Raw genomic sequence first — 13,649 nt, 5'->3', positions numbered from 1 at the left:
ATAAAAATAATTTTAATCTTGTATGTATAGTGTAATTTCCCAACAAATGGAGTCAGTCAGTCCCCTACCTCCAACCTTGTATAAAAGACTATCGATCAATATAGGTAATATGAAAAGTTTAAACTTAAATTGTTTTCAAATATAAAAGATTTTTTTTTTTTTTTAAAAAACGGACTACTAAGCAAATAGTGCCCACACAAAATTTATACTATCAGAATTTAATAGTATTTGTATTATTTACTGCATTTTTTAGGTTACTAGATTAGGACAGTTTTTGTCCTTGTAAGTCAACATAACCTTATAATGGAGTAAAAATTATGTGCATTCTCAGTGCAAAAGAAGGTAAATTCAGTTACGTATAGGAATAGCCAAAGAACAAACTGGAGAGCTCAAAACTAGCATCTACAGTCATATTCCAGTGGAATTTTTAATGTGCCAATTTTTTTTTGTTTGTTTGTAATTATTATGGCTGTGAGCCAAAACTTATTTTATAAGTTTCCTCGACAAAATCAATTCTTTTTCTTACGAACTTATTGATGATTGGGTTAATACGTTAATGAAGTGACAAAAAAGAATGGCTTAATTAAAGCGCAAGAAGGCTGATACATAAAACGTTTTTTCCCCTATTGAAGGTGTCTATTAAACGTTCTCTTTTTCCTTTTAAACGTTTAATTTAAATTAATTATTTTAATCCAACTATCATTTTGGAAAACTTTCTTTTTGTTTAGCACAAATTGATATTTTCGGGCTAAATTATGCAAATTGAGGCTAAGACTCCTCCATTTTCCAGTTAACTAAAAATATGATACATAATTTCTGATAAGAGAACATGATACGAGATTTTGCTTTCCAAATAGTTTTTGAAATGGAAACATTGAAAGAAAAAAAGAAAAAAAAAGAAACTTATTTTTTCACTGTTTCTGTTAAATCTAACAAACAAAATTCGGTAAATATTTGACAGAGACTAAAAGTGTTAAATTTTGGCAAAACTTAAACAAACAAAACTGCTCACAAATATAAGGAAAATTAGCAAGAATTCACATTTAGATGTACTATTTTTATAGTTTCTACTATTTATGATTTATTTCAAAAGTCTTGTGTACTTTTCTGAACTTAATTTAAATAACTGGGAATCAGATGGGTTAATTCTGATTTTAACTTGTTCTAACAGGAAGTACACTTGATTAAAGACAAACATAAAAATTATAAAGCAAAATAATACGAGATAAATAATGAGACAAAAGAGAAAACATAAACAATTTAATTTGAGTACAGAAAAGGCTACTGGGATAAACTGGCTAAACTCAATATTGAAGAAAAGAAATTAGAAAATTAAATAAAGATTATAACTAATTCATGGCCAATTAGCATGAAGTGTGAAAGTACATCAAAGTATCAAACTAATACATACGTAGCTAGTAATTTTTGACACAGAATAAAATTGAGAAATTTTATCATTTTTCAATTGGTTGTTTATTAATGAGGTTCAACTCGTCAAAATCTTAAGTACTTAAGCCGTCAAGATTGGTCATAGAGTTATCTTGTGAATAACTTTTTGTATGAACAAAGGAAAAAGCAAGTCAAAAACTTGAGAAAAATCACCTTGTTTAGCTTAAAGTATAGTTTTGAAGAGTTGAATTTTGTATCAATCTTTAAATCAAAAGAGTATTATTAATAACTTAATCAAAAGTATTGTACCGTCTTCAAAAACAAGAGGTTATAAAATACAGCTTAGTTGGGATAGTAAGCCCAAATAAAAATTAAGAACAATGGAAATAATAATGCACCCACTTGCTAATTTTTGTCTATATATTAATAGTTTATCATCGAAAATGAGATATTACGTGCATCATTAATTTCTATTCTATGTTGGTTCAGACCTTTTTCCTAAAGGAATGTGACGAATTGAAAATATACATTGATTAATACATATATATCAACTATTGATCTGCAGGGGTTGCCAAATTGATTGAGTAGGGAATCTCTCAAATTGGGAGTCTCATGTTCGAAATTTCCTGCATGCTTTCTCGATCGTACTCATCGCACGGATCTACCTAGTGCGATTTACCTCTCTGTGCGATTTGCGGTATTACACTAAAGCAAGATTTACCCAGTGAGTACCTAAAGGGTAGCGGTCGTTCCCTTGTCATCCAAATAAAAATTGTAACTTTGAACTAAAGGTTTGCTCAAGTGGTTGAGCACCTCCACCAACAATCAGTTGGTTGAGTGTACGAGTCACATGGGAGGATAAGAGGAACACTATTGATCCTCCTGATAAGGTGGGGACTGGGGTGGGAAAAAAAACGCACTGATTAATACATACTCCCCTATGTCCCATGGAGTTGTCACGATAAGGTTCTAGTGTTACACATCTACTAAAAAATTAGTAGAAATAAATAAAGTAATTTGATCAATCTACCCCTTATATATTCTTTAATTTTTGTCTATTTACGTGCCTCTTAAATCTAGAACAATTAGTATTAAATGATAAAGTTTAAAATGGTTACAAGCTTCTACGGAAGAGGTTTACTTTGCACTGCACGGAGGTCAATATAGATCCGAATCCGGAGCATAACAACGAAAGGGTTGAAGTGGTCAAAACTACAACAACTGATGCTTCAAAAGACAAAGTTTAGCATAGGCTCACGAATGCATACCTTTGAACAGTATGATTCGTTGGAGAAATATAAATCAATGGCCTTCTTTATTGTACAAGCAAGATTGGTTGGATTAGATCACTTTTTTTTATTATCTCTTATTACTATTAGAATCAGCATTTCAAGATAGTTAATTTTTTTTAATCTCTTCTACATCATTTAGAAAATCCTAGAAATTCTAAGAATGAATCATCGATACTTTGTATGATCATTAATACAAAAAAGTATTCAAATACCAATTCCGACTTCTAGACAAGTTAGAATAAGCTTGTGAGTAGGTCAAAGAAAGAACTTAGCTTGTTCTTGCCAAATTAAGAATTCTTCCAATTAATTTTTTAAAATAACAAGTATTTGGAAATTGAACAACTATTTTTAGTATATATGACAATGATATGAAAACGGAGGGAGCATATGTCAACTATAAAATTCTCACTGATTGATGGAACCTTGAACTTAATAATACATAGTACATACAAAAATACTCACCCTTCTGTGATTAATAGTAACTTTAGATTTAAAGTAGATTTACAGCCTTAAAAAGTCTGGATTCGCTATTGAAGGAACTGAACACATTTGCACGTAACACAAGTGAAAATCCTATGGTGAATCTATGTTTTTTTTAGCTTTTGTGTTTTTTTACTTGATGTTATTGTTATTTTTTCTTTTTGGTTTTCCATTTGGTGTTCGGTATCCTCATTAAAAACATGATTATATCCGAATTAGCGCCACGTAGGCCGATTCGGGGGAAGCGCTCTCTACCAAAGATTATTTCATACCAAAGGCTCGAATCTGAGACCTCTGATTAAGGGAAGAGCAGCTCATCCGTCGCACCACATTCTATGGTGGTGCTACACTCTCTGATTGTTAATTTATTACATACATTTTAGATTTCTTGTCTCTGCAGATAACCATTAACACTTCAAAGGTATGTAAAAGTAAAAGTCTTGGTCTTTTTATTTCGTTTGATATTTTCTTTCACGAGATTCTTGCTAAACAATGGTCACGAGATCTCCCTCTTGTAAAAACTTTAAAACTAGAAATATCTAACAAAATTATAATGAAAACAAAGAAAATACTAATAGTAATATATATATATATATATATATATATATATATATATATATATATATATATATATATATATATATATATATATATATATATATATATATATATATATAAAGGTCTAACCAATTTAATAGAAAAACAACCTCATTAAAAACTATGAGGGAAAACTCTAAATAGTTGATGATGAGAAATGACAATTATGACTCTCGTCGTCTAGCCCAAGAATAAATTTTTTTCCAATTTACTACCCACTAATCGTCATTTGTACAAGTATTTTAGCTGAAAAGTTCGTCAGAGATACTAAAATATGATAGTACTCCTATTACCTAAAAATAACGCGAAAAATGTGAAAAACACTGTACAAAACGTAAAGAATTTAAATGACAAGCTCCAAAATCTTGAGAATATCTTCCAGACATGTAACCAGTAGTATGTACTTAAAAAATATTACATTTCTAGTATATATTCTAAAAAACAATATTAATTTTTAGCTGTAATAGAATAATTTATCACCACATAAATATCTAAAACTAGTTGTAAGTTGCAAATTAAAAAAAAAAAATTAAAATTTCATGTTCAGTAAAATATTAACGTGGGAGTAATATTTTTGGATGCGCTTTGGAGTGTTTCATGCCACAAATAGTGACACATATTTATGCACATATTGTCACGAGATTCATTGCACCAAACTTTTTTTTTATAGTCAATACTCAAAATAGTTTTACTTATCAAAAAGGTGGTACCTTTAGCAATTCGTTTTTGCAACTTTTATTTTCTGTGTTGTTACATCAAGTTTCGTTACGGAATGGAATGGAAAATACATTATTTGCCTAGCATTAAGAAACTAATTATGACGCGAATCACATGTGGAAATGGACGTCAAATGTTAGAATTAATATGTGGATCATGAGTCGTCCGAAGTTTGTTTGGATCAAAACAAGACAAACAATGTAAAAATGTCACAGGACAAAAGAAATGTTTAAAGTTTAGGCATTTATGCATGAAGTTCTGTAAATAAATTAAAAAAAAAAAAAAAAAAAAAGGTTGAACTCCAGGCAAAAATATCTGAAGTTCATGTAGAAATGGCTGAAGTCAGACAAAACTGTTTGAACTTTAGGCAGAAATGGTTGAACTTCGGATATATATACGATGTCTAAAGTTAATCTGACAAAGCCTAACTTCAGACTAATCGAATATTTGAGCGCTTCGCCCCCAAATAACAGGTCATAACCAATCCATCCAAAATGACACAAATTCTCGTTTTCTACTTTTTCTTTTGGAAAAAATGGTGAAAGCTGTTTTATTAAATTATTATTAGCTTAAATTCTTCTAAATTTACACACATTATTCCATCTCCAATCTGATTTTTTACATTTGAATTTGGACTGCATATTAACTAATCGGGTTACACTCTTTTGCATGTTTTAGCCTAATAGTTTGATGTGTCATCTCAGTTTCGACCAGTTAGCTCAAGTTAACAGACGTGACTTAATCTGTATTAACTTGAAAGAACTAGATGGATTACTAATAAATGACCTGCCACTTCTAACAGAAATTAATATCTATCATATCTTACAGGTAGACATGACACTACGTACGCGCTTCGCACCTCTATTCAAAATATAATCAATTTTCAAAATGTATTTAAAAGTTAGCCAAACTTCATATCAGAACTCTTGCTCTTGCTGCTTGCTCTTTAGATCTTCGGGTCTAAAATTGGCTTTGTCAGAGTCTTAACTTCATACCCCGAAAATCTGAAGTTTAAGAAGCAAAAATTCAAATCTTCAAGAATGAAATAGGGGCATACCAAAGCCTTGAAAGTGAAGAAATTGCATGGTTTGTCCTTCAAGAATGAAATATGAGATATTATGACACAAAAAAGTAAACTTATGCCCGGTGAAAATTGTTTGTTATGAGGGGAAAAAAATCAAAGACCAGCACAAAACAAGGTCAAAAGTGCAAATGACCCCTTGAAAGTTAGGTTTTGGCAGACCCCAACGTCTATGAACTTCGATTGTTTTTTGAATAGAGGTCTAAAAACGACTGTATGTGCACTTCACCCTCATAAAAGCTGGCTTGTTGGGGTGACTTTTTTTTTTCGCTCAATATATATTCTTTATAATAAAAACTGGCTTCCAGAGGAATCAGAACCAGAACTTGTTGTCTCGGACCTTGCTCACACTAGGTATTATCAATCATCAAAACCAGTCACGTCTCATATTTAGAAGGCCTCAACACTATACAATACGCTTTTATCAACGATCTTGCCCTCGTAGCACGTAAGTTGTAAAATAATTTGACTTTTGGATTGTGGATATATCTCTGGTGAACTATCAATTAGCATCTTTAAGGAGGAAATGCAAGAAATAAAAAAATTAGGTTCTAATCCATTGAAGTTTGGGGTTATGTCCAAATTATATATTACAGAACGTTTCCCCTCAGTTTTATGTAGGCAGCTCGATCGATTCTTTTACCATTTACAGTGTGCAGTAGTCATTACAAATATAACTGAAAAAGATACTACAAGTATATAGTTGGCACTAGATGCACCGAGAGAGAGAGAGAGAGAGAGAGAGAGAGAGAGAGAGAGAGAGATCGTCAAAACAGTATTCTCATACTAACCTAATACTACGCCTCGTAGGATTAACATATGCCACAGATTTCTTTTTACAACCTAACACTAGACGATAAACCGGAAAATGATTTCCCAGAGTAAAACAGTGTCCGTGAAAAATATCCTCCATTCCCTCATAAGCAAGCTCTCAGGCAAATAATAATAAAGGAAAAAAGTGACGCTATTAGAAACTAGTAAAAGATTTCAATTTGTGAAGTAGCTCTTGCCAATCCCAGAACACACTCTTGTTACAATTGACTTCTGCTCATATCACTGGCTAACACAACAATAACAAAATTGAAACAGTAGCATTCTTTTAAAGAACCTACCATCTAAATCAAAAGATATCTTGAGTACATCTATAACAAAGAATTATGCAGACGAATGTGAAGAAGCAGCACCAGTGATATGGAAGCTTACAATTATAGAACTACCTTCTATTAGGCTGAATGACGCCAGAGGATCTGAAATTGTAATTAGTTTGAACTACAGCCAGGAGAATTCAACCTTGGCAAGGAAGGATGGAGTTGTGGCAAATCAACTGCATGGACAGCAGGCCCCATTTGTCTGTGGAATGAAGTGGGAGCAAAATATCAGATTATATGAACGAGAAGTTAAAACATAAAAAGGAACGCATACGTCAAAGTATGGAAAATTCGCTCTAGCTCAAGGTGCTTTGAACCACAAGAAAGATCTAATAGATAACTGGTAAATACCTACACTACTATTTTGTCGATCCAATAGCATATTTTTGTTCTGCTTGCAAAACACGATAGTAAAATAGATTACACTAGTCTCTTAAGCTAACTTCCACCTTGAACTAGACTACTTTTGGAGCAACAGGAGCTAATGTATTCTTAAGCCAAAAGATCAACATTGCTTATCTGGTAGCTAGAAAAACGAAGCAAGTTGACAATTTTTTTTCATAGGTATGATTTTTTTCCAAGTCTTGCTCCTTTCCTTGAAAAAAATATCCTTTTTTGGCATTTTCCCCTTTCCTTCTTTCTTTTGTTCCATTTTTCTCACCGCCTATCCTCTGTTAAAGTTCCTATATAACTCGTACTGAACCGATATCACAAGTCATTTATTCAGACAGCTAACTTAGGTAGTTAGGCAGCTCTAGGAACAACAGAGAGCAAACTCAATCTTTCCTAGTTCTGTGAAGTTAGATGGGCATATAGGACTATTAAGTTAATCCAAATTCAATCTCATTAAGTGAGAAATCAGAAGTAGAGAACCTGTTGCACAAAAGATCATGGTAAACACAAATAGAGCCAGACAAAATGAGAGTTGTAGCCGACAACAATTATTCAAGAGTTCCAGGTAAAAAGATCCATTATTAGGCTGAGCTAAAACACACATCGTAACTGAGAGATGGACCTAAATATTAATATCTCTAGTCTCTACCACTCTAAAATGTGAAGTGCAAGGTTTACGTTTCACTGATAAAGACATACCTTTGACAACTTAGAAGCACAAATATCTAAAGCCATGCTATGACCATTTATTGGATCATCAAGCGGTATTCTACAGATTGATTCTCCAGAACTCTTCTTTATAAGAAAATTGGACGAAGAATTTGAGCAGTCACTGAAAGCCAGTATTTGTGGCTTTCCAGAAATAGATTTTGCAATGGATTCAACCGCATCAACATAACCAGCTTCAGTAAGAGGTCCATCAATAACCTGAAATACAAAGACTACTGTGAGTAATCTCCAAATGGGAACATGTAATGCTAGTGATGTAAATGCCATATATATATATATATATATATATATATATATGGTTATTCTCTTAATTTCTTATATATGGTTATATATATCTTGCATGGTATAAGTTCCAAAAAACAGTCTGACATCTGACTGCACCAATAATCAAATAAGAGAATACGTACTAGTGACCTATAAAATCCTATATCTCTCTACCAGAGGTAATGAATAACAATCTCAAATTACAAGGGAAGACTCATTCTTTTTTATAGATCAGTACACAGGCAAGACCCAAATGCTCTGTCCACAATTGGAAAAGGAAAAAAAAAAAACAAGGGAAAATGTTGAAAACCCAACTGAATGGATCATAGCCAGAAAACGTCCAAGTTACAAAGAAAGAGGAAAAGGAGGGGGGAAAACAAAGTAATTCCGACCGTAGAATTGGAAATAAAACCAAATGAGAGAAGAGAGAGAGACCTGGGGACTGGAAAGAAGAAAGGGAAGGGGGATGGTGGGAGTCGAACCTACGCCCATCGTTTGATTAAGTTCCTAATGATGTGCATGTTTGGTTTGCATGATTAAGTCCCTAATGAAGTGCATGTTTGGTTTGCATGTAAAATCGATTCTGATTATTGAAACAAGTAATTGTTGAATAACTAATTTAAAATCAATTACTTTCACCAAAGAAAATATGTGGTTAACTGAAAATGTGGCAGACATACCAAATCAAAGAGGCCCTTAAATCTTATATGTTGCATTAAAAAGGGAAAATATGTATTGTATACTTATATTTTAGTTTCCTTTACATGTTTTCCACAAAGCAATTCGTAATTTGAGTAAACTGGAAACCACCTGATAGATGTTTCCACGTTTTCAGCACAAAATGTAAACATGGAGCATATTATTCCACCTAATGATACCTGCTCTTCTTATTTTTACTTGTTACTGCAATTCCTTTTGCTTTCTCAGCTTACCGTTGTGAGAATAGATATTTCTCTTTCTTCCCCTTACAGAGAAGACAATAAGGAATTTTGTTTTTCTTTGAAACTGTAAGACAATGCGAAAATTGCTAGCCACTCTTAACTAACTTTTGCCAACAACAACATACCCAGTGAAAACCCATAAAGTGGGGTCTGGGGAGGGTAGAGTGTACACAGACCTTACCTCCCCAGACCCCACTTTGTGAGATTTCCTTTGGGTATGTTGTTGGCAAAAGTTAGTTAGAATGGCTAGCAATTTTCCCACTGTCTAACTAACTTTTGCCAAAAATGACAAAACAAAAGTTTGAAATTAGAAACTTTGTGTTAACTAGAGAGCACAGTAATCTAGTTTCACTCCTACTCCTACTACCTACATCCGAAAACAATGATAGGAAGGACAAAAGATCCAAGACAAAATCAATAAATAAGTAAAATACAAGATAGCCAAAATTACCAGGAAAGAAACATCAGAAGTTTCAATGGCACCACATGAGAGGAGCTCTTGAAGTCTTTCAGGAGTGGATATAAGAAACTCGGGCTCACAGTTCTTCAGGCTGTCAATAATAAAGTGTAATCAAATAAAAACAAGGAAGATTCTGAACTTCTTACTTCAAAAAAAAAAAAAAAATAGAAAGCTGGAAAGCACACAAGTACAAAATTCAGCATGTGTGAAAGCAAATGGGAATAAAAGGCGATGCATGGAAGCAAAGCAGTAAGCCGCTGTTACTAATTGCAACTACAGCCAATTCAGTAAGGAAAAGAAACTTGGGAGCCAAGAGAGGTTACTTTCACATGTCAAGCAAACACCAATAAAATACATGACCAGTTCAAGCAAGTAGAAACACATAGCCACATGTAAATTCACACAACCAGAAGTTGCAACGAGGGCTAATGGCACATGAATGCAGTTAGACAAATCAAATGCATAACTCAAGGTTCTGGAAAAAAAATCATCTGCATCTTGAAAAGCTAATATAGCCTCAACTATAGAGAAGTTACAACATATTCACCGAAAGAAATAACAGAAACGAGGGAGATAGGAGGGGAGGGGGGGGGGGGGGGGGGGGAGAAGACCAACAAGGAAATTATACCCCTGAATCTGGTGGTCTATAGAAGCACCAGGATGCAGACTCACTGTATGTATTCCAAGAGCTTTCAAAGGCTTGCATATTTTCCGCACCTAAGGAACAATTCAAATGCTTATTAAGATACAAGAAGACACAGAAGGATACATATAGATATCTATATAAGATTTGAATATGTAAATTTACAACACAATGTACATCTACATAAATTTACATACATAGAGAAGGATAGACTGCTCTAGATAATGAATCTTAATCATTTTACAAAAAGTAGGAGATGCACAAAGAAATTCTGTACAACACAGGATTTTCTATAGACCTTTATCCAATAATCAAGACTTTCAGCTGAAATACTTGCTCTCAAAAGTCCAACTAGCTTAAGAAAATACTCCCTCCGTTTCAATATATTTGTCTTAGTTTGACTGGGCACGGAGTTTAAGAAAATAAAGAAGACTTTTGAATATTGTGGTCTTAAACTAAAAATGTGTTATGTACCAAAATTCCCTTTGAATCTTATGGTCTTAAATATGCCCTGTAGGATGTTGAGTGTAAAGAGTTACTAATATAGGAAGTGACATTCTTTTTGCACCAGAGGAAGTATCTACTTAGCAACCATTAGAAATCAATTTTACCATACAGCTCTAATTTCAGCAATTTGTGTTAAGCATATAACATAAATGGAAGCAACGAAATTTTTGATAATATTGTACCAGACCTTGGTAGCTTTCTCTTGGGAAGGAACAAGGAATAATAGGAAGGGATTGTTAATTGACAGGCCTTCTTTCTCCTTTCGTGAGATCGCATCAGCAGCCATTGCTGCAACCCAAGCAATTTGCTCAGTTGTAGCATGAGCTTGATTTGTACCAATTATATCTTTGCCACAGGTAAAATTTTTCCAGAATTCAATTCCCCATGTATGGACGAAGAAAGGTTTGTCCTCTCCATCATTGAACGCTCCATCCTGCTGAAGGCCATCCTGAATGTTTTTCAAGCACAGAATTAAAAACTTAGTTGGAGCATCCATGTGATTATCGACTTGATCTTCTTCTCGACCGGTAGCTCGGATTTTCGAACTGACGCTAGTCTTTTTAACAGGGTTCTTGTCCTTTTTTGACTTGATCTTCTTCTTCTTATTCTTCAAAAGATCAGCTTTTCCATGCCTCTCATTGAACGGATCCTCAAGTGTAGGCAGGCTAAAGCACATTCCCTGTCAATGGATAGGTAAGAAAAAAAACACCAAGGTCAACACCACATAAGTTAACACCATTAGGCCAGTTGTTACCATGTATATAATATACACAGGCAGGAAAAATATAAATACTTCTACATATCTAAATCCAGCATTTCCCCTTGAGCGGTATCACATGATTTAAAAACAAGGGCAAAAATTTGATGGTAACTGAACATGAATTTACATGAGCAAATAGTCAGTGGGAAAGAGAATTGGATTAGTTCAATAATCAAACAAATGCACTTCCATAAGATACATCGCCAACAAAATCAAACTAAGTAAATTAAACTCAAAAACATTTCTCAGTTCCTAAACAAACCAACAAAACAACTTTTTCATACAAATAAAGAATACCCAGTTCCTTAAAACTCCACTAGTCTTTCCTCCTCAAAGTCCTCTCTTAACAGTTTCGCAAAAACAGCTACTCACGAGACACTACTTTTGCATACAAATAAAGAATACTCAGTTCCTTAAAACTCCACTAATCTTTCCTCCTCAAAGTCCTCTCTTAACAGTTTCGCAAAAACAGCTACTCACGAGACACTACTTTTGCATACAAATAAAGAATACTCAGTTCCTTACCAAAGCCTAAATCTTCCTCAAAGTACTCAAAGACACGCTAGTTTCAGAATCTTTATTCATATCCAGTTGTCAATATAACATTCCCGGATATGCGACGAAATATCGCATTAGAAATCAACAAATCCAGAACCCAAAAAAGAAAATGTGTTCATTAACAACCAGCACTTCCATGAGATATATCATCAACATAATCAGACTAAGTAAATTAAAATTTAAATCATTTCTCAGTTCCTAACCAACCAACACAACAACTTTCGCATACAACAACAAGTGTAATCCCACAAAGTGGTGTCTGGGGAGGAGGGTAGAGTGTACGCAGAGAGGCTGTTACCGAAAATAAAGAATACCTATTTCCTTAAAAAAAACTACTTTCAGAATCTTTTAGTCATACCCATTAACCAGTTGTCAATATAGCATTCCGAAAAGGAAAATTAGTTCATTATACCTCGCACATACGGCGTTTACCGGAAAGGCGACGTTTCTTGGCAGCAATAATGCCAGCAATACGATTAGAGAGCTTATCATCTTGTTTCTTTCTACTCTTTTTATTCTTCCTTCTTTGAATTGAATCGTCACTTTTCCCCATCGCTACTGCTGCTTCTTGTTGTTTCACTGAAAGAAAGAAAGAGGCGGTTTTTGCAGTTTGCAAGTAGTGGCGCTTGGTTGGGTAGGTTTGATATTTATTCGACGATGTCGTGGGTGTAACCGTAAATTTGAGCTAGTACTACAGTTATGTCGATTAAAAAAGAAAAGAAAGAAGGAGTGTATGCTTTAATTTATATCATGCCCTTTTGAGAGTTTTTTTTTTTTTTTTTTTTTTTTTTTTTTTTTTAAAATTACATTTGTATGTTCATCAAGGAACAATCTTATTAAAATTGACTTATTTTTAAAATTCTTACAAAAAATAACCCAAATTTTTCTCTCTCTCACTCTCTCTCGCTCTCTCTCTCTGCCTTTGTATATATGTTTGTATATATTGATATATGTTGGTATAAGTGTCTGTATATGTTGGTATAAGTGTCTATATATGTTTGTATATGCCTGTATATGTTTGTATATTTTGGGCTATTTTTCGTAATGTAAGTTTTGGGCTATTTTTTTGCAATGTAAGTGATCAACTTGTATATTTCTGAAATTTTCCCTTTTTTTTTGGGGATAATTTTCAATAATATACTCTTCACAGGGCGATTGGAATAGAAAGGAGTAAACAATTCTTTTACTGCCTTCCATTCCACTATTCTGATCGAATTAAGGAAGTAGAGCACGGTGAAAGAATTTCGTGGTTCAGTCGAAGGGGACAGGTTAGCAGCTTCGGGATAACCAGAGTAGTGAAAGAGAATAAAAAAGAGATGTTACTTAATCAAAGGTCCAACTGATCACCACACCTATATTGTAAATATGCAGTTACGAATAATCTAGCCAAAGTAATAGGAATTAGACCTAACACGATTCCAAATAGAAAAACTTTCTTTGTTTTGTTCCTTCCTCGGCAAGCTTGGGAGTTTCCTGATGTAAGCTCCCTGGGACGATTTCGGAGTTTATGTAAATGCCCTATCTTCAAAGGAAGCTGCTGACTTCCAGCACAAAATATTACATTCGTGTAGCCATTTTTTTAATTTATATCAGCATAGTCAATTTTTTCCCTTGCAACAACACTTATACACACGATATACAACATTATACAAGGGGTGGTTTGGTAGGAGCTATTAGAGAAATAATGCAT

At 33.6% G+C, this 13,649-nt stretch overlaps 1 protein-coding gene across 1 annotated transcript; it reads right to left on the bottom strand.

The window, feature by feature from the left end:
* Window positions 1-6,523: 6,523 nt before the first annotated feature.
* LOC132059148 (uncharacterized) lies at window positions 6,524-12,575 on the bottom strand. The gene is made up of 6 exons (XM_059451669.1): window positions 12,372-12,575; window positions 10,829-11,320; window positions 10,120-10,208; window positions 9,483-9,582; window positions 7,797-8,024; window positions 6,524-6,906 (listed from the first exon to the last, which is right to left on the bottom strand). The coding sequence occupies exons 1-6, from the start codon at window positions 12,510-12,512 to the stop codon at window positions 6,877-6,879; spliced, it is 1,080 nt and encodes a 359-aa protein (XP_059307652.1). The 5' UTR covers window positions 12,513-12,575; the 3' UTR covers window positions 6,524-6,876.
* Window positions 12,576-13,649: the final 1,074 nt, after the last annotated feature.

The sequence above is a fragment of the Lycium ferocissimum genome, chromosome 6 (genome assembly GCF_029784015.1).
Source record: "Lycium ferocissimum isolate CSIRO_LF1 chromosome 6, AGI_CSIRO_Lferr_CH_V1, whole genome shotgun sequence".
Taxonomy (NCBI): domain Eukaryota; kingdom Viridiplantae; phylum Streptophyta; class Magnoliopsida; order Solanales; family Solanaceae; genus Lycium; species Lycium ferocissimum.
This window is presented reverse-complemented; position numbering and strand designations above follow the sequence as displayed.